The 22,024-nt window shown below is 38.4% G+C and overlaps 1 protein-coding gene across 1 annotated transcript in view; it reads left to right on the top strand.

Annotated features, from left to right (window-relative positions):
* Positions 1-8,277: 8,277 nt before the first annotated feature.
* LOC122794833 (B-cell scaffold protein with ankyrin repeats-like) overlaps positions 8,278-22,024 on the top strand; it is a 294,607-nt gene continuing 280,860 nt past the window's right edge. Inside the window, exon 1 of the mRNA XM_044063439.1 lies at positions 8,278-8,399. Within this exon, the coding sequence (XP_043919374.1) occupies positions 8,387-8,399 (13 nt within the window). The 5' untranslated portion in view covers positions 8,278-8,386. The remainder of the gene's footprint in view (positions 8,400-22,024) is intronic.

The raw sequence follows: 22,024 nt of genomic DNA on the forward strand, positions 1-22,024 counted from the left end.
TGTAAAGAGACAAGTGCACTGGCATATCATGTTAGAAAAATTGATTCATCTCATACTTTTAAGTTTTTTGTTATTCAACATGTCCTCTCAAATATACGGGGAGGTGACTTAGAAAATACTACAGAAAGCATAGAACAAAAATGGATTCTTAAGTTGAATGCTGAGAAATATCCTGGCTTGAATGGAAATAGTTCCTTAAAACCTTTTTTAAAAGCCAGACCATTGAAGCACTAGAATTATTATATTATCGTATTTCTTTAAATATTTTAACTAAGTCTTTTATATATATATTTATAGTAATGTTTTAATCATTTATTAGTATATTAATGCATATTTATTTATGTTTTTATGCATATTTACATTTACATATATTTAATGTTACACATTTATAAGCATTGGAACATGTGACTATTGGATTGTCAGCTGACTTTATTACATCTTCTATATAAGCTTTGTTATGTTAAACTGGTGTGTCTGATGAAGCAACTAGTGTAGTTGTGAAAGCGCTAACCATTTTTATTTTTTTCTATTTTTGGTTTGAATAAACGTATGTTTGTGTGCTAACTTGGTGCATTTTATTTTATTTTACGCATCTGTTTTATCCACCTTGTTTTTACCCTGAGTCGTTGGTATTCTTTTTGTTTGGAACAAAAAATACACCCCTGGTATTCCACCTGTGTCCCAGCTAGACAGGGGCATCTGGTGCTGACTTGTCAGAACATGGACTAAATTCCTGACTATGCTTGTAAGGGCCTCAGGGCCAATAGCCTAGTAACTTCCTATGATCCTATGATCCTGTAAGACATCTCTGTGGGCATTGCAATTGTTCCTGTGTCTGGGCAAATACATGACAAAGGGGGCATTATATTCAAAGACTGGTCTAAAGAGGGCTGAATAAAGGGGGACAATGATATCCCTAGATCTAGACACAATCCCTTTGTTTATGAGCTCTGCAATATAGAAGGGCTTTCTTGCAACAATATACAAATGGTGGTTGGAAGTTCAGTTACTGGCCACATAACTTCCCAAATCCCAAACAATCGGGTCAGCTGTTAGGGGTGTATCATCAGTGTGGTAACTCCTTGGGGTAGATGACTTCCCAAACAATACAATAATGCATTTTTGGCATTTAGTTTCAGTCCATGATTTTGGTACCAGTTATTTATTTGAGACAGATCTTCTTGTAGGATGGCTAGGTCATTTGGGGACTCAATGACTGCTCCTAGCGTGCACACATATACAAACTTATCCAACCAAAGCCCTTTGATATTGGCTTTTACTTCAGAAAACTGTCATTGTGAAAATAAAGGAGATGCCAAATAAGAGAGGTCTCAGCACAACACTACCTCTGTCTGACCTCAGTAGGGATGAGTGTTCTGTGCCACTGTGTGTTTGAAACAGATCCTTTAGTTGGGCTGTGGTGCTATTATTGACTTATAACTGTGTTTATTGATGGTGACTACCTTTGTTCAAACTTTATGTGGAGGAGTGCTTCCTGGAAACTGATTCACTGCCTTACTTTGGGCAATCAATGACATAATGTTTTTATGACTGGCGTGAGGTTCGTGGGGAGTTCTGTCAGCTTTTCAGTGCACAAAATCTGGCACAGTGAAGACAAAAATACTGAGTAAGATATTGAAAAGAAAATGTAGCAATTTACTTATTATACCACATTGAATGTGTATTTGCTGGTCTTGTGTTTGAAACTATTTGGTTTTGAATTTGGCCAAGTAGATTGCTGTTTTTTGATCTGTTGGTCCATTTGTGGTATATGGACAAAGCAGCGATTGTTTTATGTCATCATCACCATCAACATCAAACTCCTCTTTCAGCTTCATAGTCTTTCCATCATTTTCCACCACCATCATTAACCTGAATACCGCCAAGAAAAAAACAGATATCAAAACAATAGTGGTACAACATTTACATATTTATATTTGAGTTATGGTACAAAAAAACATGTAATTATATGATTATCTACTTCTCAACTGTCTGGTATTTGACAAAAATATACCAAATTTCATCTGAAAATAGAGTGCCATGCAACTGCAAATGGCTTCAATAAATCACAGTTTAGTTGCATTTATTTCCCTTTACTAACCATTGCATCATTAACCCGGAAAACATCAGTGTTGGACATAATGATGTCACTACAGCCATGACTAGGTGACAGGCTCAGAGTAAGGTAAAAGAAACAAAAAAACAGGAGGCAAGAATTTGTCCCAGCTAAAATCCAGATAAAGGCAGCTTCATGAGTAGAGAGGAGTTTTTAATTAATTTATACAGCATGGGCAAACCAGCACAACAGTGACATGATCAAGGACAAGAAGGGCCGGAACATGCCCAGCACAGACAGGCAATGTGAAATTGAATCCCTCTACAACTGCTAGGATGTGAGCTCCATATCAAGAGAAGGTATGATGTCCAGTTGGCAGGTGAAGGGGCAGTCCTAGTCATACTAATAGTGTCATTTGTAGCACCATAGTAACACTACTAGATAACTTCCATGCTAATAAAGGACAAGAGTACATCTTCTTCTCTTTCGGCTGTTCCAGTTAGGGTTGACCACAGTGGATCATCTGTTTCCATTTCTTCCTGTCCTCTACATATTGCTGTGTCACACCAACCACTTGCATGTCCTCTCTTGCTGCATCCATAAACCTTATCTTGGACCTTCCTCTTTTCCTCTTCCCTGGCAGCTCCATCCATAGCATCCTTTTCCCAATATACCCAGCATCCTTCCTCAGCACATGTCCAAACCAATGCAATCTCGCCTCTCTGACATTGTCTCCAAACCGTCCAACCTGAGATGACCCTCTAATATACTGATTCCTAATCCTGTCCATCCTTGTCACATCCAGTGCAAATCTTAACATCTTTAACGCTGCCACTTGCAGCTCTGACGCCTGCCTTTTTGTCAATGCCACGTCTTCAACCCATACAACATAGCGGGTCTCACTACCCTCTTGTAGACCTTCCCTTTCACTCTTACTGGTACCCTTCTGTCACAAATCACTCCTGACACTCTTTTCCACTCATTCCACCCTGCCTGTACTCTCTTCTTCACCTCTCTTCCACACTCACCATTACTCTGAACTGCTGATCCCAAATACTTAAACTCATCCACTTTCGCCAACTCTACTCCCTGCATCCTCACCATTCCTCTGTCCTCCCTCTCATTCACACACACATATTTTGTCTTAGTCCTGCTGACATTCATTCCTCTCCTCTCTAGAGCATATCTCCACCTCTTCAGGGGTCTCCTCAACCTGGTCCCTACTCTCACTACAGATCACAATGTCATCTGCAAACATCATAGTCCATGGGGCCTCCTGTCTGATCTCATCTGTCAACCTGTCCATCACCATTGCAAATAAGAAAGTGTTCAGACCTGATCCTTGATGTAATCCCACCTCCACCTTAAATGCATCTGTCACTCCCACTGCAGACTTCACCTCTCTCACACTAACCTCGTACATATCCTGTACCACTCTAACATACTTCTCTGCCACTCCTGACTTCCTCATACAATATCACAACTCCTATCTAGGCACCCTATCATATGCTTTCTCCAAGTCCACAAAGACACAATGCAACTCCTTCTGACCTTCTCTATATTTCTCCATCAACACTCTCAGAGCAAACATTGCATCTGTAGTGCTCCTTCCCTGCATGAAACCATACTGCTGATCACTAATCATCACATCCCCTCTTAACCTAGCTTCTACCACTCTTTCCCATAACTTTAAGCCGTGACTGATCAGTTTTATCCCTCTGTGATTACTACAGCTCTGCACATCACCCTTATTTTTAAAAATAGGTACCAAAACACTTTTTCTCCACAACTCAGGCATCCTCTGACTTTCCAAGATTTCATTAAACAGTCTGGCTAAAAACTCCACTGCCATTTCTCCTAAGCACCTCCATACTTTCACTGGTATGTCATCTGGACCAACAACCTTTCCATTCTTCGTCCTCTTCATAGTTTTCCGTACTTCCTCCTTGCTAATCTGTTTCACTTCCTGATTCACTATCCCCTCATCATCCAACCTTCTCTCTCTCTCATTCTCTTCATTCATCATCTCCTTAAAGTACTCTTTCCATCTGCTTAACACACTCTCCTCGCTTGTGAGTACGTTTCCCTCAATATCCTTTATCACCCTTACCTGCTGCACATCTTTCCCAGCACGGTCCCTTTGTCTAGCCAATTGGTACAGGTCCTTTTTCCCCCTCTTTAGTGTTCAACAACAACAACTCTCCATATGCCTTATCCATAGCCTTTGCCACCTCTCTCTTTCCCATGCTCCTCATCTCCTTATACTCCTGTCTGCTTTCTTCATCTCTTTGACAATCCCACTTCTTCTTCATCAGCCTCTTCCTCTGTATACTCTCCTGTACTTCCTCATTCCACCACCAGGTCTCCTTGTCCTCCTTCCTATGTCCCTTCGGCCAACAGTAACCCAATTTCCACTAGCACCATGTTGGCTAACAGTACTGGTGGCGGTCATTGTTAACCCGGGCCTCGACCAATCCAGTATGGAAATCTGCATTGTTGTCCGCATATGTTATTTGGCAGAGGTTTTACACCGGATGCCCTTCCTGATGTAACCCGCCCCATTTATCCAGGCTTGGGACTGGCACAAAGAAATGCACTGGCTTGTGCATCCCCAGTGGCTGGGTTAAAGGACAAGAGTACATAAAAGAAGAAATAATGAATTAGTGAATTAAATAACAAGCTTGTGTGTTCCATAAGGGATAATACCCCAGACCTGGCTAGAGTAGTGTTCTGACAGTACCTACTACATGTGCTTTGGAGCTAATCACTTTAGGCATACTTGCTCACTGCCACTTGCTCAAAAAAGCAAGTGCTTGAACTCCCATTGATCTGATCTCCTGTCTCTATGTAGCCATCCCAAGCATACTTCTCAACAGTCCAGATTTTTGCCTCATATTTTTTGTATGTTCCTCATAAAAATTGCAGTTTTCTGGCAAATCATTGAGGATTGAAGTCACTAAAAAACACTAAGTAATGATAGATATTTCAGTTTCAGACTTTATATCCTTCATAAAATATATAACAATGGAAAATGTGTTATTCTAGCAATTTTCAAAGTTTATAGGAGTAATATTTAAAATCATTCCCTATTTTGGGCTTTTGACCCCCCCCACACTATTTTTGGTTTTATCCAGATTTCTTGCACTGAGAGTTTCAGAGGTATGACCAAGACTTGACCCTGTAAAACTATATATTCCCTACCAGAACCCTAATTCTAACTCTAAAACTCCAGCCTTGTTCCCAAACAAGTCCTTGATCCTCTACCCTAAAAATCCTCTCCCCCTCCATTACACTAAATTTCCCAATCACTCCCTAAACCTAAAACTCCAACCCTCCTCCATAAACCTACATTTCCCACTCACTCCTTAACCCTAAGACTCCCTTCCTATTTCATAAACCTAAAACTTCCTTCCCACTGCCTAACTATATGCTCCCTAACCTAAAATCCTTCCCCCTGCTAGCTCTCCATGGCTGCTGTCCTTATCTCACTCACACTTGAATAATGTTTTCAGATAAGGTGTGGGAGCTGCTTGCCCAAACTCATATTTGAGTTTGATTGTGAGCAGTAGCCTATATGAGCTACAAGATGCTTGAGTCGATGACTTTGAAACAGTGGTTTTCAAGTGCTTGGCATTGGGGTTCTTGTAGTATAATTGTTCTCATATGTAAAGTTATCTGATGGTTTATAAATCAACATTTTATTTTGACTACTCTTTGCAGGATATCTTAGCTTGGCAGAGAGAGGGAACACAGAAGCCTATAATTTTATTTAGGGATGAGTATGTCTTTTTTTGTTGCATTTTCATGCTTCGTGTATACATATGTTAGTAATGCCCTAAGAAAGTTTGAGGTGCTGCTATCCCAGTTTCATATTTGAAAAATGTGAAGGAGAGGTCAAGCTCAATACCTAAATACATAACATTCTGACATCTGAACAAGTGTCTGACCTGGCAAGGTGCAAAGACTTACAGAGAATACCAATGATTGCTTGTGAAAGATGTAAATGAAAGTTGCTATTTTGTTTTGTCTGTGTATGTTTTTCTGAGGGATGATTGCTAAACCATGAAAAAAGTGCATAAAATAACATTTTCTATTTTTAAAGCATTGCATAGAGTCTAAATAGTTAGAGAGAAATCAGTCATCAAAATAAAGTGAAACTCAGCATTGCTTAACATGAACTATATTTACCAGAGTTATGTGTCAGTAAAAGAATGTTTTCTTCTGCCATTTGCAAATATTCATTTCAGCATCTTAAGACAAACCTGCTGAGCATTGCTAACAATAATGAGGAGGCTGTAAAGGCTCAAAATCAGAGACACATTTTAAATATTGCTGTTTTCGACTTAGAATGTTGATAGAAAAACAAATTGCATCAACATGGATAATTTGGGGGGAATGAAGTCTGAAACGTCAATGTCTGTCATTATTTAATTACTTTAATCCTCAGTGATTTGATAGAAAAACACAGATTTTATGAGAAACATGTAAAAAATATGAGTAAACAATGTGGGTGTTCTATAAAATTGTGGATAGTTGAGAGGTATGTATGTCTATCATCTACTGAATTACTATAAAGGAGTTTGGCAGTAACAGGTTCATTTTGTATTATCGAATGTAACCTGTTAAGGTTTCTGGTTTCTTTGTGTCTGGCTTCTACTCTATTTTCTGTCTGTTTTTATAACATCTGTGGTTTGTGATTTGTATTACAAACTCTGCAGGGTTGCAAGTACCCTCTGACTGTAAAATTCACCACTGCATTTTTGCTATTTTGTTACTAGGAACTGAGCTTGGTATCATTCACATTGGTACTTGTAAATCTTTTCTGCAGAGACCGCATCACATAATGCAACACCTGGACTACAATACTTCATACAGACTCTGAATCTGCTGCATGTGTACATTACATGCATTGTGTACTGATCATTTGATAATAACTTCCTGATGTTTTTCACAACTCTACATTTGATATATTGGCCCTGGATTACTTTGATGTCCATTTTGATGTGGCTCAAGGCTTTAATTTGACAATGACTTTGGACATTTATTTGGACTTTATTATTCCTTGGTTATTCTGTGGAGCTGTGTACCCCTAGGTTTGAGCTGGCCCATCCTGCTTCTTTTCCACAGGCTTCCTATGAATGCATTTCTTGAAAATGTTTTTCCTTATGATCTTAACTAATTGTTTTGTTTACTTTCTGTATTATACTCTGAACTCAATTCCCTGCTGGGTTTCTTTGAACATCATGCATGAGTTATTATTCACTTTGTTTTGTTTACTGGATAAACAGTAATAATAACAATAATAATAATAATAATAATAATAATAATAATAATAATAAAAGTAAAACTTATTTTGTTTTGGTATGTGCTATTGTCCAGTATATGCAGTGGACCAGTTGCTAAACTTCCTCCCTTTTATCTCTTCAAAGCCTCCAAGAATATTTAAATCATTGCACAAGGCTAGCTATTTTGAGAAAACACCAAACATGTTCATTTCACTATAATTTATGGGGTATACCCAGCTTGGATATTAGGTCCTTACCATGTTGTGCCTCTGTCTTCTGTAGTTCATAAGCATGGATGTGATAAGTTTGCCATAGCTAATCTGTCATAGGATGCATATGCCAGCACCGCTTTGTCTTACTTACAGCAGATACCTAATGTCTTGCTGAGCTATAAAGGAACTCTAAGAAAAGCTATTGATGTGCATGCATCATATGGTCTACAAAAAAAGAGCAACTAACAGTCTTTTAACTGGCAGAGTGGCATACTACAATTTGGACTGAACTGTGTTCACATGTATGTTATGCAGAGTATTTATCTTTAAGATTTTCTGTATTAGCAGTAGTATCATATATAAAGAAATTATTTAAACTGTTAGGTAATCTAAAGTATATCTGGGAACTTCACGGTTCAGTCAGTTGAAAATGAGGAAAAAGCCCTCACTTGGGTAAATGCAGTCTCAGAAAGGTTCTTAGTTATCTTTGGTCATTGACATCAGTGTGCAGACACACACACACACACACACACACACACACACACACACACACACACACACACACACACACACACACACACCCCCGACACACACATGCATACACACATATTGCTTCCCCTTGTTTTATTCAGTTTTAATCTTGAGACCAGGAAGTGCTAAGTGTTGAAACTAATGCATGACTGACAGTGAGTGCTTCCTTCTAGACATGACCACACAGACTAAGTGAGAAAAGCTAACCTTATATTTACAGAGAAAGAGAGAGAGAAAGAAGTCCAGCTAGCGAGAGGATATCCAGCGTTGTTGTACCAGATATCCAGCAGCAGAGCTATACCATGGACTGGTCAGGTCTGTTTACAAATACTTTAATATAAATTATATTCCTTTATGGTAATGATTCTACATGCAGTCGCATGCAAAGACAGAACATTTAAGGGGAAATGCTTGCGTTAACATTGAAGGCTGCAGAGCTTTAGACAACGGAGCACTCAAAGTGAAACTTGTACAACACTAGCAGCCTTAGTTTTTAACTGCAGTTTGACTGTCTACTATTTTACTTGGGTTCTAAATGGCTGTGACTATTATATAAATTATTCGTTATCCATTTATTTAGGCCACTGATATGGAGCCATCCTGATATTTTTTGCTGGTGTTTGCAGACTGATAGAGGTTTTTCATTGCATGAAACAGAAAGAAATGAGGTTTTGCTGTATTTGTTTGGTACTTCATACTGCTACAGAAATCTGTGAATTATTTGTTGAGTACAGTAATGGCTGGAGGCATTATTGACTTCATTACTACTCAAAAGGGTCATTGTTTAGAGTGATATTTACCTTGAAATAGGTGTCAGGCTTGAATTCAAATGTTAGTGACACAGTTCAGTGCCATTTCATTTCATGGCTTTAAATTTCATTAATAGAACTGTGAGATTCCTACCGTACTACAGTTCAGCAATTTAAATGTTCCCTGTCTTACATGTCACCCTGTTTTCCTCCTTCACCATCACTTTCATCCCATTCATTCTGAATTTCTGCAGTCTAAATAACTGCAGTGTAATTAAGCCATAAGCAGTAATCAGAAACTGAGTTAACTGCTCCCTTAGATTTAAGTATGACTGTTGATCTAGAAGAGTGCTAACGGAAGGCATTTTCGTTTGGTGTTCAATCTTATTTTCAGCATTAAAATAATGAAAAAATGTGTTGAAATACAAAACCCAGTCAGGTATATAATCTAATTGTGTTAATTATTTTGAGATATTATTAGCAGTTTATGAAATGTTCTTGACCATAGTTCCTACATGGTAACTCAAGTTTTTGATATATATATATATATATATATATATATATATATATATATATATATATATATATATATATATATGTGTGTGTGTTTTTGTATAATAAGAGATGACACATTGTAAATGTGCAAACAAAAATCACTATAATAATCAGAAGGTTTATTTCACAATTCTTCAGCAGCAGAACACATCCTAATGGAATAATTTTCCTATATCTATGTAAAAGTGACTGATGTACAGGGAAAACACATACATGTCAAATGGCAATATCAGTGTTAGCTATAATAACCATGTTTGTGCGTCGGTCACTATGCTAAGCTATTATGTGGAGTACGTTCTGACCAATGAATGAATCAGAGGAGTGTAATCTATAAAGGCGTTCTGTAGCTTAAAGAAGCAGCACAGAACATGGAAGTGAAGCAGAGATATAGGAAATAAGATAAGTAAGCAACAGTTACCACCAGGACAATGCCAAACAGAAATATTAGGGCAAGTTGCAAGGGATAGGGCTAATATTTGCGCTTGTTGAGTCACTTAATTAAACCAAGCATACTTGGGTGGAGGACTGTCTAAATATATTACATTCACAAAGTACTCTACCATTCCAATTTGTGTCAGTATTAATTATTGAGTGAAAACAAGGCATTGTGGTTGGAAGGCATTATCCAAAAAAGGGTCGGGTTAGTGAGTGTCTCCCCACCTAGTTCCCTGGCTACTAGTGGCAATATACCATGAAATAGGTTATCTACATTATTTAGGTACTATTAGAAACTAGGGGCAGAGAGAGAGAAAGAGCGACTGTGGGTGTGTGTGCATGTGTGTGCGTGTGTCTGTTAGCATGAATATAAAAGTAGGAGACAAAATTCATATTAGGGCCAGGAACAATACAATAGCAAGAAGGCATCAATACAGAATATAATATTGCTGTCACGGGCATGTTTGTTGAAAAGACTAAAATAGGTTCATAGGTTCATACTAGGCTATCTGCCCTGGGGCAATTATAAGCCTAGCCAGATTCTGTATGGCTTACACCACCCCTTGATTTGAGTATACTGTGCCCTATCTATTTGCAAAATACTGAAAAGTAAAAATGTTAGAAAGTTATGCTGTTATTCCTTCCAAAGTAAAAGGTTATATACCTAGTCATTTTAATAAGTTGTAGGGTTTTTGTTAGCATAATATGTTGAAAGCACGATATAAACAAAGACCGAAAAATTGTGTTTTGTTTTATTAGAAAGAATATTTTGCACTGAGTAATAAAATCTCATTTGGGACTGAAAAAATGTATGGTTGTACTTCCGAAGTAATTGGTTTCAAGTGAATATATGTTTCTCAAATGAAATTGTCTGAAATGGCATTTGACAAAAAAAATCTAAAACTGCAACCTGGATTTTTTACATTTGGTACTATATCCCATTCCCTTATATATGCACTGGTCAGAGGAAAATGCCATGGGCTATATACTTAATAATAGCGAACACATTTTCACATGCAGCAGTTTGGGCAAATGATGGCTGGTTTATTTTCATTTAAAGAAAATGCATGTTATACATAAGCATTTTGGTCAAATATACAGTTACAACATTGTAGATAAGATATCCAGAATGACCACAGTATTTTCCTGAAGTGGCTTGAAATTGTTGGTTGTGTGGTGCAAATCAGAAATGCAAACTCCCCAAAGATACCAATATTGATTTAGCCAGTAAAATATGAGTTATCATTTAAATGCAAACTCATTATTTTGGCAAGTATGAATTGTTTTGGTTCAATTTTTATAAGGAATGTTTTGAACTCTGTCTTCTAAATTGTTTAATATTTCTAAACAATTATTTTTATGAAGTGGTTTAATTTGATAGTAGTCATAAAGTTATTTTTAGAAGATGAAAAAATAAGAAAAAAATGGAAATGGTATATGCATCAAAAGCATTACAGCTTTCTTGATCATGTACAAAGTTATAATAAGTAACTAAAATGCATATGACAGGAAATTCCAGTACAATTTTTTTGGCATTATGTGAAAAAATTTTGCAATGGAATGCAGTCTTATAACGTTGAGTATTATCAGTAATGTGTGATAACATGTTTACTAACAAAATATCGAAGTTCATAAAAATAAATGTTAGATACTTCGAAAATAACATCATACTTCCTGCATAATAATAAAGTTAAAATGTTGAATCTGTTGATCAAATTCAACAGATTCGACATTTATGTCGAAAATTGACTATGATGGCACTGCAGGTGCAAATGTAAGTTAAACACCTACACTGTCATTCATGTTTTAGCAGAGGGGAAAACTCCCCCTGCACCCCCACACCCCCTGCAAATTAAATATTCTTACTCTGAGATTGCACTACAGTAAGGAAAGAGATACATTTCCCAATCTGCACTGCACTGCAACTCTACTCATAACATCAAGTTCATATATATTATTTACTTATTACATTTGTTGACTGGACATGTCCACCTGGGCCAGAGGCCCATTTTCAGTGGAGACCCTGGGAGAAAAGCTCCTTAGTAATATATACAACAAACAAAAATGTAGTAATAGCAAACATTAGTGCAGTAGCATTATTTACAACAGAAAACATTAGTACAGTAGCATTATTTACAGCATCAAGAGATAGTAAAATGAAAGGTCCTGTACATATTGAAGACCCAGGGAGAAAAAAACTCCACAGTAATACAAGACAATCAGCACATATTGAAGATCCAGGGAGAAAAGCACATGCACAGGCCATCTTGAATTAGCAGAAGCCTTTCTTTACCTTGACTAGATTGTGTTAATTGGCTGCTGGCTAGTGGGGGCTGGTTCTTTTGTGTTTTTGTAAAAAAAAAAAAAAAAAAAAGTTGTCTAAGGTTGTATCTTCTGGTATTTAAGCCCTAACTTTGACAGGATTTCTGTCTATACACACTGAACAAAGTGGAGGAGAGGTGTTAACTGCAACTCTGAGCTAAGATATATAAGTATCCTGTTTTTTGGATAATTTATACTGATTATTGTTTCTAGCAATTTATATATAGCACTTTTTATTGCCTGCTGCATAGTTTTTTCGTGTATTTTATTGCTATTAACTAATCTGCACGGGTAACTGATTTGTTTGCAGTTAAAAGCATTCTGTAGAGTCTCATTGCTTCTTTATCTATTTAAAAACTCTCATTTTGTGGCTTTCATAGGTTCATAGGTTCATACTAGGCTATCTGCCCTAGGGCATTTATAAGCCTAGCCAGAGTGTGTTTGGCTTTCGCCACCCATTTTAAATTAATTTTGCTATGCCCTTTTTCGAGGTTAGTATACTGTGCCTCTGTCTAACAGTGACACAGAAGTGATACCCGGGGTAAACCTACGATCTCCCATCCACTCATCAAGATTCCTCTTGAAGAGAGTCAATGAGGGACTCTGCCTAACCTGGACTGGGATTCTATTCCACAGTGAAGGGAGCCTCTGGGTTATGAATCTGTCCCTCCAGCATGTCCTATTTATTTATTTCTGTAGTGCTTACTGTCTGTAGGCCAATGGCCTTAGTATTGCCCCCACCCTCCTTCCCTGTTGGTGTCTTGCTGTTATACTTGGTCCCAGTCTAGTGTCATTAGCTCATTCTAGATAATACAGAGAGAACATTTGATAAGTCCTTCTGTTTCTCCTTTTTCCCTTTCAAAACAAAAATGCCTGAATCTCCTTGTGTTCTGACTGTGCTGCTCAAACATTTTGAAAATATTGAGTATATTTTAGAGCATTTATTATAACTGTAATTGCCTTAATATTGCTACAACTCAAGTGCTCCAGGTTGCACTGCATCTGAATTGTTTGTGTGTTTTAGCTGCTTTTCTGTATATATAGACTTCTCTGTATATGTAAACTAGCTACTTATTCTGCTGTATTACTGCCTCTTAAATCATTTTTCAGTTGTGCACTTGCCTTGCTTCATTTAAAAAGTTTTAAATTGCTAATTTTGTAGAGTTTTAATTGCATTTACTGTTTAGGGCTGCACAAATAAGTGTGTTAGCCTTCTCTGTGTTTATTTACTGTATTATTGCATTGCTTAGCCTGTTTTAACAAAAAAAGTACTGTCTTGTTTGCTCATTTCCCACCTTTCCTAGTCAGTCCATATCCCAGGCTTTGCTTGTCTCGGGACTTTATTTTCTGTGTTCAGAGCTATCCAGACCTTGCTGTGATAGAGGGAAGTCCTACTGCTTACGAGTGGGACTGGTGAGCATTGTACTGCCTGTCTAACACTAGAGGAGTGGTTTCCAGCTCTGAAATGGTAATTTTATTAGCCTTTTTGGGCTTATTTTTATCCCTTTTAACTTTCTGGCTTAAAAATGCATGTGTTTGCACATTTTTTGCATCATGCAGCACTGCAAGACTACAGTTAAACTATTGCAGGTGCCAGAAAGTCTGCTCTTCAAATTTTCCCTTAGAACTAGCTGGTTTCTCAGTAGTAGCACTAAAATCTGAACCCTTGTGACTAGCACTTGCTCTAGAACCTGCTGGAAAGCACTAGGAAGCTTGAAACTGATTCAAGCACTCAACAGCCTATAATTGCAAAGTACCTTGCAAAGGTAAGGGAAAACAGCTCTCAAACTTTACAAAAAAGCATCTAAACAGGCATGTTCAAGGGTCAGCTTCCAGTGATTTCCCCTGTCCACCTGGTGAATCTGGGCATACTGGGCAATGTGGCAACTGCCTCATGTACACAGACAATCCTCTCCTCCTACCTCCCAACACTACAACCTGCGAGAGATACACTTACATAGCCAAACTGGAAGCAAAGCTCTCTCCGGCCAAAATTTTGCTAGACAGTCAAGAGGAGAAGGTTAACACCTGCATTACATCTCAGTCAACTCATAGCCCCTCAAAACCCACACCATCAACACCCACACATAGCAACACTAAACCCACATATGCAGAGGCCCTTAACATTAACCTGCCCAAGCAAAAAGGACCTCCGAAGCTGAAAGGCAAACAAACACCAGTCACAACCAAAGTGACACATAGATCACAACACCAGTGTGCCACCCAACAACAGCCCCTAAGGCAAGACAATGTACCCAAGACTTTAGTTATAGGTGACTCTAAGACAATGCACCCAACACTTTAGTTATAGGTGACTCTATAGTCAGGCACACTGATGTCCCACTCACCAGGCTGAACAAGGAGAAAATTACAGTCAGCTGTCTGTTGGGTGCCAGGATCCGCCACATAACGCATGTACTCAAGTCACTCCACAACAAGTATAAATACAACTCTGTCATTGTCCATGCTGGAGTGAATGACTTGAGACGTACCTCCCTGGACTACATGAAAAGAGACATGGAAGAGCTCTTGGATCATGTGACCCAGGCAGGTATGACCCTAGCTTTGAGTAGCATCCTGCCTTCACCCAGAATGATACCACAGTATAAGACAAAATGATTGACTTCAACAATTGGCTAAGCTTCTGGTGTCATTCAAAGGGGATCCAGTATTTGTCTGCCTGGGAAGACATGATCGACAAACCACAATGCTTTGCCAGAGATGGTCTGCAGCTGTCATCCCTGGGATTCAGGTTACTGGCTAAAGCTCTTGCCACCACTATAGTGCCTTTTTTAGGCAAGGTTCAAAGGATAAAACCACCACCATAACAGATACAAGCATGCAAAATCTGAAGGTAATGCTACTCATTGCTAGAAGTCTAAACCTCAAAATGCACTCTCTCAAGGTACTCCTAAAAATGGAGAACATCGATATCTGTGCAGTAAATCAGACCTGGTTCAAAGCAACAGAGAGCACCCCTGCAATATCAGGCTACAATTCTTACCACATATTTTGGCCACAAAACCAAGACCAAAACACTAGAGGTGGAGGAGTGTCCATATTCACCAAGGATATTCACACCTCCAGGCTAGTTGCCAAACACAATGCATCTGAAATTCTCCAGGTGCAACTAACACTAGGTAAGACTGCAATCCAAATTGTAGCTTGCTACAGATCCCCCACCATGCCCCAAGATTCTCACTACACCTTTCTAAACATACTGGAAAATATTAAGATACAACCAAACACCCTAATACTGGGTGATTTCAACTACCCTGCCATTAACTGGGAAAACTACTCGGGTACCAACTCCTTTTCCCAACGGTTCTTGGAATTCATAAATTCCAAAGCCCTGGATCAACTAATCCATTGTCCCACCAGGGGCTCCAATATCTTAGACCTGGTCATTACCAATATGGGAGATAGATGCTCCACACCAGGGGTCATCCCCTCATTGGTCAGGTCTGACCATAAGCAAATCACCCTTGACATCCACATCCCACCCCCACCCCCCAATAAGGAAACCTCCTTAAAAAACTTCTCCAAAGCCAACTTCATGCTACTGAAATCAGAAGTGACAAACTTCACGACACCCACCCAGATGGGATCTGGAAGTTCGATTGCAGAATCCTACACTAAGGCACTGTACCAGCACATCCATTCGTGCATGAATCATGCCATCCCAAATAGAACCAAGATGCTCTTCTCCAAAAAAAGGAAGTCAATCTGGTGGTCCCCTGCTATAAACAAACTATACAACAGAAGGAAGAAACTGTTGCAGAAAAGAGGAAAATCCCAAGATGCAAAAAATTCCCTCACCAGCCTCAGTAAGAAGCTGAGATCCTTCATAAAATCCTCAAAAGCTAGTTACGAAAATAAAATTGCCAAAGATTCCAAAGACAACCACAAGGCATCCTATAGTTATGTCAAGAATCTAAATGGCAATGTTCAGATCTGCTCTGAGCTACAACAGAATGGCATTAAGTATACTGATCCCAAGGATATTGCCAATATCCTGGCAGATCAATTTAGTGCCAACTTCACCTCCCTCTCACCCCCTAAAGGGCCCATCTCAATACCAAAAGATTGCCAAATTCTGGTAATCACGGCCACACAGGTAGAAACTGCACTCTCCAAAGCTAAGAATACAGCATCCATGGGACCAGATGACATCCCAGGCTGTGTACTACATGGACTACAAAATGAACTGGCACCTCACCTAAGTGTCATGTTTAATCATAGCCTCACCTCAGGCTTCATGCCCACTGAGTGGCACACAGCTACAGTTATCCCACTCCACAAGGGGGGATCTGCCTTGGATCCCAGGAACTACCGTCCCATCAGTCTGACAAGCCTAATCTGCAAGGGCATGGAATGCATTATCATGGAACTTATAAACAAAGACATTGGCAACCTTCAAACACTGGACCCCACCCAGTTTGTGTTTGTGAAGGGCCGATCTTGTCTTCTGAATCTGATTGACTTCTTCAAATCAGTCTCCAGAGCTGTGGACGAGGGTAAGGTGGTCCATACAGCCTATCTGGACCTTGCCAAAGCCTTCGACACCATCCCCCACTCTGGAATCATAGATAAACTTACTAAGCTGGGCATAAATCCCTACGTCACTCGATGGGTTGCCAACTGGCTTACTGACAGAACCCAGACTGTAAAAATAGCTGACTCCAAATCCAGCTCCAGACAAGTGACAAGTGGAGTACCTCAGGGTTCAGTCCTGGGACCACTCTTGTTTGACATCTATTTCTCTGAAGTACAGGCCAACACCAAGGGACTCTGGCTAACAAAGTTTGCAGACGACTGCAAACTGGGAGCCATGATTGAATCCCCAAATGATGGGGATATTCTACAAAAGGGTCTTACAGAAACAGGTGCCTGGTGCCAGAGCCATGGGCTCAAGCTTAATGCCAAGAAATGTATAGTTATCCCCTTTGGAAAAAAACATGTACCCATGAATTACCACATACATGGCAGGACACTAAACATTGAAAATGTAATGAGAGACTTAGAGACACAGGTGGACAGTGGTCTCACTTTCAGTAACCACATCACCACAACAGTCAGGAAATCCTTCTATGTGGCACACCTCATCACTAATGGCTTTTCATCCAAAAAAAAAGGAGGTCATTGTCCCACTGTACTCATCCCTCATTAGACCCATTATAGAGTATAATGCCCCGTTTGGTATGTACCTCACAAGACATCTGCAACAGCTGGAAAGGCCACAGAAATACCTCACTAAAAGAATCACAGGCCTAAAGCAGAAGCCATATGCTGACCATCTAAAAAAATTACAGCTATACTCTGTGGCATATCGTCTACTCAGAGGCGATCTCTGCTTAACATACAAGGCCATGTCAAACCCTGAGCTGTTGGACATGCTCCACTTAAAGAAATCGCAATCTCTCAGAGCCACATGCTCCAGGGATCTAAACCTTGTCATCACAATGAACAAAACATGCTGGAGGGATAGGTTCCTGACCCAGAGACTCCCAATACTCTGGAATAGACTGCCTATACATGTCAAGCAGAGCGCCTCATTGGCCCTCTTCAAAGGGAGCCTTGATGATTGGATGGGAGATAGGAAATTCACCCCGGGGATCATGTCAGTCACCCTGCTAAACAGGAGTCCAGAGAAGTAAATATTGTGGGAAGAAATATCCAAGAAATTGTTATGAAGAAATATCCAAGAAATTGTTATGGCTAGGCTTGCATAGGCCCTAGGGCTGAGAGCCTAGTAGCAACCTATGAAGCTATGAACCTGTGAACCTAAAAAACACCACAGTAGTACAAGACAATCAGTAGTACAAACGCAATCAACTAGCAGTAAATATAATACAATCAATCAGTAGAACTGAACAATTATTGTTGCAGTAATATCCAGTGGCAGAAGATGCAAACCAGTAGAAGAAGAAGATATGTAATCTCAATCTCCTAACATTTGTCAACATGAAAATCGACTAACTGCTGTTCGACTTTTTGTGTTCGCTGAACCAACAATTAACTTTTTGATAGCAAACCATTCAGAATTCCTGTCCTTGAGCCCATTCCCATAAATTAAAGCAACGTACCACTATAACTCTAATGATGGTTGCGCACCTTCCAAGACAAGGTTCGATAATGGCAGTTCTTTACTTGTGAATGAGTACAATGTGTTATGCTGATATTTTGTACCTAGCATACTACAAAAAGGAAACTTAAAAAAAATTATTAAATTATCTCTAAAATATTGATAATTGTCAATAATTTGGTGTATATTTTAAAAAATATATTTTGAAACCCCATATACATGAAATTCCTCCATGAAACATACTCAGTTCTCTGTACAAAATTACCATTAGACATGGGACTTCATGATGATACTGGGCATCATGGCGGTATGATGAATCTTTAGTACACAAATGTCAAGAAGCTGCCCAAGCTTTAATGTCAATTCTTTGAAATTCTTACTCAAAAGTATATTCAGCTGCTAAAGTTACGATATTTGTTGAAATACTTACTAAAAATATATATTCAGCTGATAAAAAAATTAAATTACATTGCAAGCACTTATACTAGTAAGAGAAGAGAAGATGTGTCTGCAGTCTGATGCCATTTTCTTGATTGGAGTTTTATAAACATAACTGTAAATAACACAGATAATGGTCTGGTTTATACAAATAAAGACACTGGCAGTTAGTATCCTAAACAGGCATGAAGTAGTTCTCAGGTAATGGAGAATCCTAAAATAATTTAATCTGGAATCAGAGGAGATTCACCTTGGCAAACAGACACTGGTTATCATTGTTAGCAGTATGTTGATGAGGAGAGCATTCTGTGTTTCTGAGGCCTGAGTTTGATAGGTTAATGTCTGCAGAATTATGAAAAGAGATGAGGTGTTCACATACAATTGAATTATCCCTGGGCATGTGAGTTGAAGTAAAACAATACACTTTTGGTGAATTAGGATTTATTTTCAAATTAGGAATGTAATTTGTGGTTCAACGTAGCAGTGAATTTATCATATTTGGCTGCAGGGTCTCCTGTTATGCTTTTGTGCTCTGATTTCAAGTGGTACATGAGGGTATGCAACAAAGGACTTGAAATAGGAATTACAACCCAGGTTGTGAACCATTTTGTGACTCTTCTGAAGAAATGTTGCCCTGTTTACTGATCATTTATATAGTCATAATCTCTATGGTGGTTCAAAAGGACAAATGACTTCATGAGCACATTCAGAATGCAGTAATGGTTTGCAGTAAGGGACCATTGTTGTTAACAGCCTGTCGGATAATGGACAGCTGTCAGTATCACATAGTGGAAGAAGCAGGTTCATGACACCTAGACAGCCACCAGTGTTTTATATAAATATATATTCTGAAGAGTTACCAAGTAGAAGAAATGAACACATTATTGTGAGCAGTCCGTAATAGGTGTTAGCTGTGGAAGACCATGGTGCATGTCATGGAGCCCCCTCTATGTTGATCCTTCTGTCACAGTCTATCTCTCTATTGACTGGCCAGTGGCATCTGTTTTCAGTTTTGTGACCTTGTTTCCAAACATTTGTGTATGCCACTCAGCCCTTCTTGCAACATTTCATCAAACACAATTCTTAGCATATTAAATGGCAGTTATTTGTATGATTACACTTGTCATTTTGGTCTTAGCCAGGAAAGCAGATTTTTTTGTGTCCAATGAATGAAAGAGGTTCTGTTTATTGGTTTGTTTATTTATTTATTTAATTAATTTATCTATTTTGGACCCCAGGCATGTAGCAACTAAAAGAAATGAACACAATAACACATGTGGATAGCATGTTTCTGTGTTTATCAGTTGCTACTACTGTGCGGTAAGGGTTATAGGTTTCAGCTAAGTGCAATTAGACTGATCTGCTAAAAATTATTGAATAGTGAGGATATGGGATCTTCACTGTTCAGTCTATATTGCCATTGACTCCATTATTGTTATAATATCAATACTACACAGTAAATCTTAGACATTATATATTTTTTATACCATCCTTCCTTTCATTCGTATCTACACTGCTTGGATGATCTGTCACTTCTGTACCATACTGTCTAGATCCTAGTATATATTTCCCTAGGGCAGGTCAGACTGGATGTTCATCATTTTCTCCTCTCTGCCTCCATTAATATAAGGGTAAATATTAATCTGTAGTTCAGTAGATTCAGTGAATAGCCATTCATCAAACTCCTGTTTATCGAAGTCGCTCTTCATCGAATGGCAAATTTTAACTAGGGCAAACCAACAGTAGGACAACCAAGCGACCGTAAAAAAATCACATAGAATTTAAAACTTACCAAGTTGGAGGGCTGTGCCCACCCAACCACTCTAACTAAATATACTAACTCCAAGATCGTACTACAGTGGGGAAACCAGCAAATTTCAGATGGTGGCCAACCGCTGGTTTGCCCTACTTAAAATTTGCCATTTGATGAAGAGTGTCTTTAATAAACAGAGTGTCAGTGAATGGCTATTTGCTGAATAGCCATTCAATAACGTGTTATAGACCCTGAAAAATAGATATGTGCATTTTGGTACACTACAATCCTAGCCTGTATATCAAAGTACAGCTTTTTTATTTATGCTATATTTACTGGAGGAAGTCCTGTTAACCTGATGCCCATTTTCAAAGATGACTGAGTGAAAAGAACTCCAAAACAAACATGCATCAGACTAATTAATTCAGAACTGATGTTTGCATCATTACATTAGTGTATGAATTACAGAGCATAGGTTACTTAATAATATTAATAAAAGTGTTAGTAATGCAGATGGGATACAAGCAAGGTATGTTAATATATGCATCTCAATATCAATGTACTGTAGAATAGAAAATATATTTACTAAATCAAAATAACAATTGAAATTACATTATATGTTGTATTTACATTCTAGTCTTGCCCTGTTTAACCACGTTTACTACAAGAATCCTATTTTGTCCATGAAGTACCTTTAATGCACCTCATTTCTCATTACATCTAGTGTATCGTAGACTTGCAAATCCAAATCTTATAGCCTTCTCATCTTCTAGTCTTGAGCTGAGAAATTGTAGACCAGCTTTCCAAACTGCATCCTTCCTCTTTCTTTAAGTCCCACTGATTTATTTACTTACTGCCCTGTAGTTGTTTTCTGTCAACATCTCATTAATATTTTGTACTATCTGCTTTACAGCCTTAAACTGCTCTTTCTTTTCTATCTACGTCTGCCAACGTCTTCAGTCATTCTTATTCACATGAATCAAGAAAGAGGATACATCTCACTGCCTCATTATATTATACGGCTATGCTTGACAGTCTGTTCTATTGAATTGATTTAATTTCCTTGCCCGCTATACTTTTATAAAGTGTATTTAGATATCTCGTACTAGATTATATTGCTATGTTTAAGTTTTAGAATCTTACTTCTTAGCAGCTTGTTTAATTCAGATTACCCCATCTTTCTATTTAGTTCTAAGTGCTATTGTTTTAATTGTTCAGAGATATTGATGCATTTTCTATACGTTGTATGATATTTTGATATAGTTTTCATTCTTCATTTTGCAGTTCTGTATTCTTCAAATTGCATTTTCTATTTTTGTGTGAGCTTTTTTCCTGTATTTTTCTAAAGCTTTTCTTCTCTGACCTCCACTGCCCCAACCCAACCCCCCCCCTGCTGGACCTTCTCAACAAACAAAAACAAACAACAAAATAAACAAGCAAACTATCAAATAAATCATTGACCATTTCCTGTTTGTAGACCTCTGTTAGACTGAGGTAATAACCATGTATGTCACAGTAGCTATGTGAACAAGTTACATTAAACCTGAGAAAACCTGAAATTTAATTTCATACAAATTGAACTCTTTACTTCTTGGTGTGAACA

The sequence above is a fragment of the Protopterus annectens genome, chromosome 2.part1 (genome assembly GCF_019279795.1).
Source record: "Protopterus annectens isolate FY-2018-M chromosome 2.part1, PAN1.0, whole genome shotgun sequence".
NCBI lineage: Eukaryota > Metazoa > Chordata > Ceratodontiformes > Protopteridae > Protopterus > Protopterus annectens.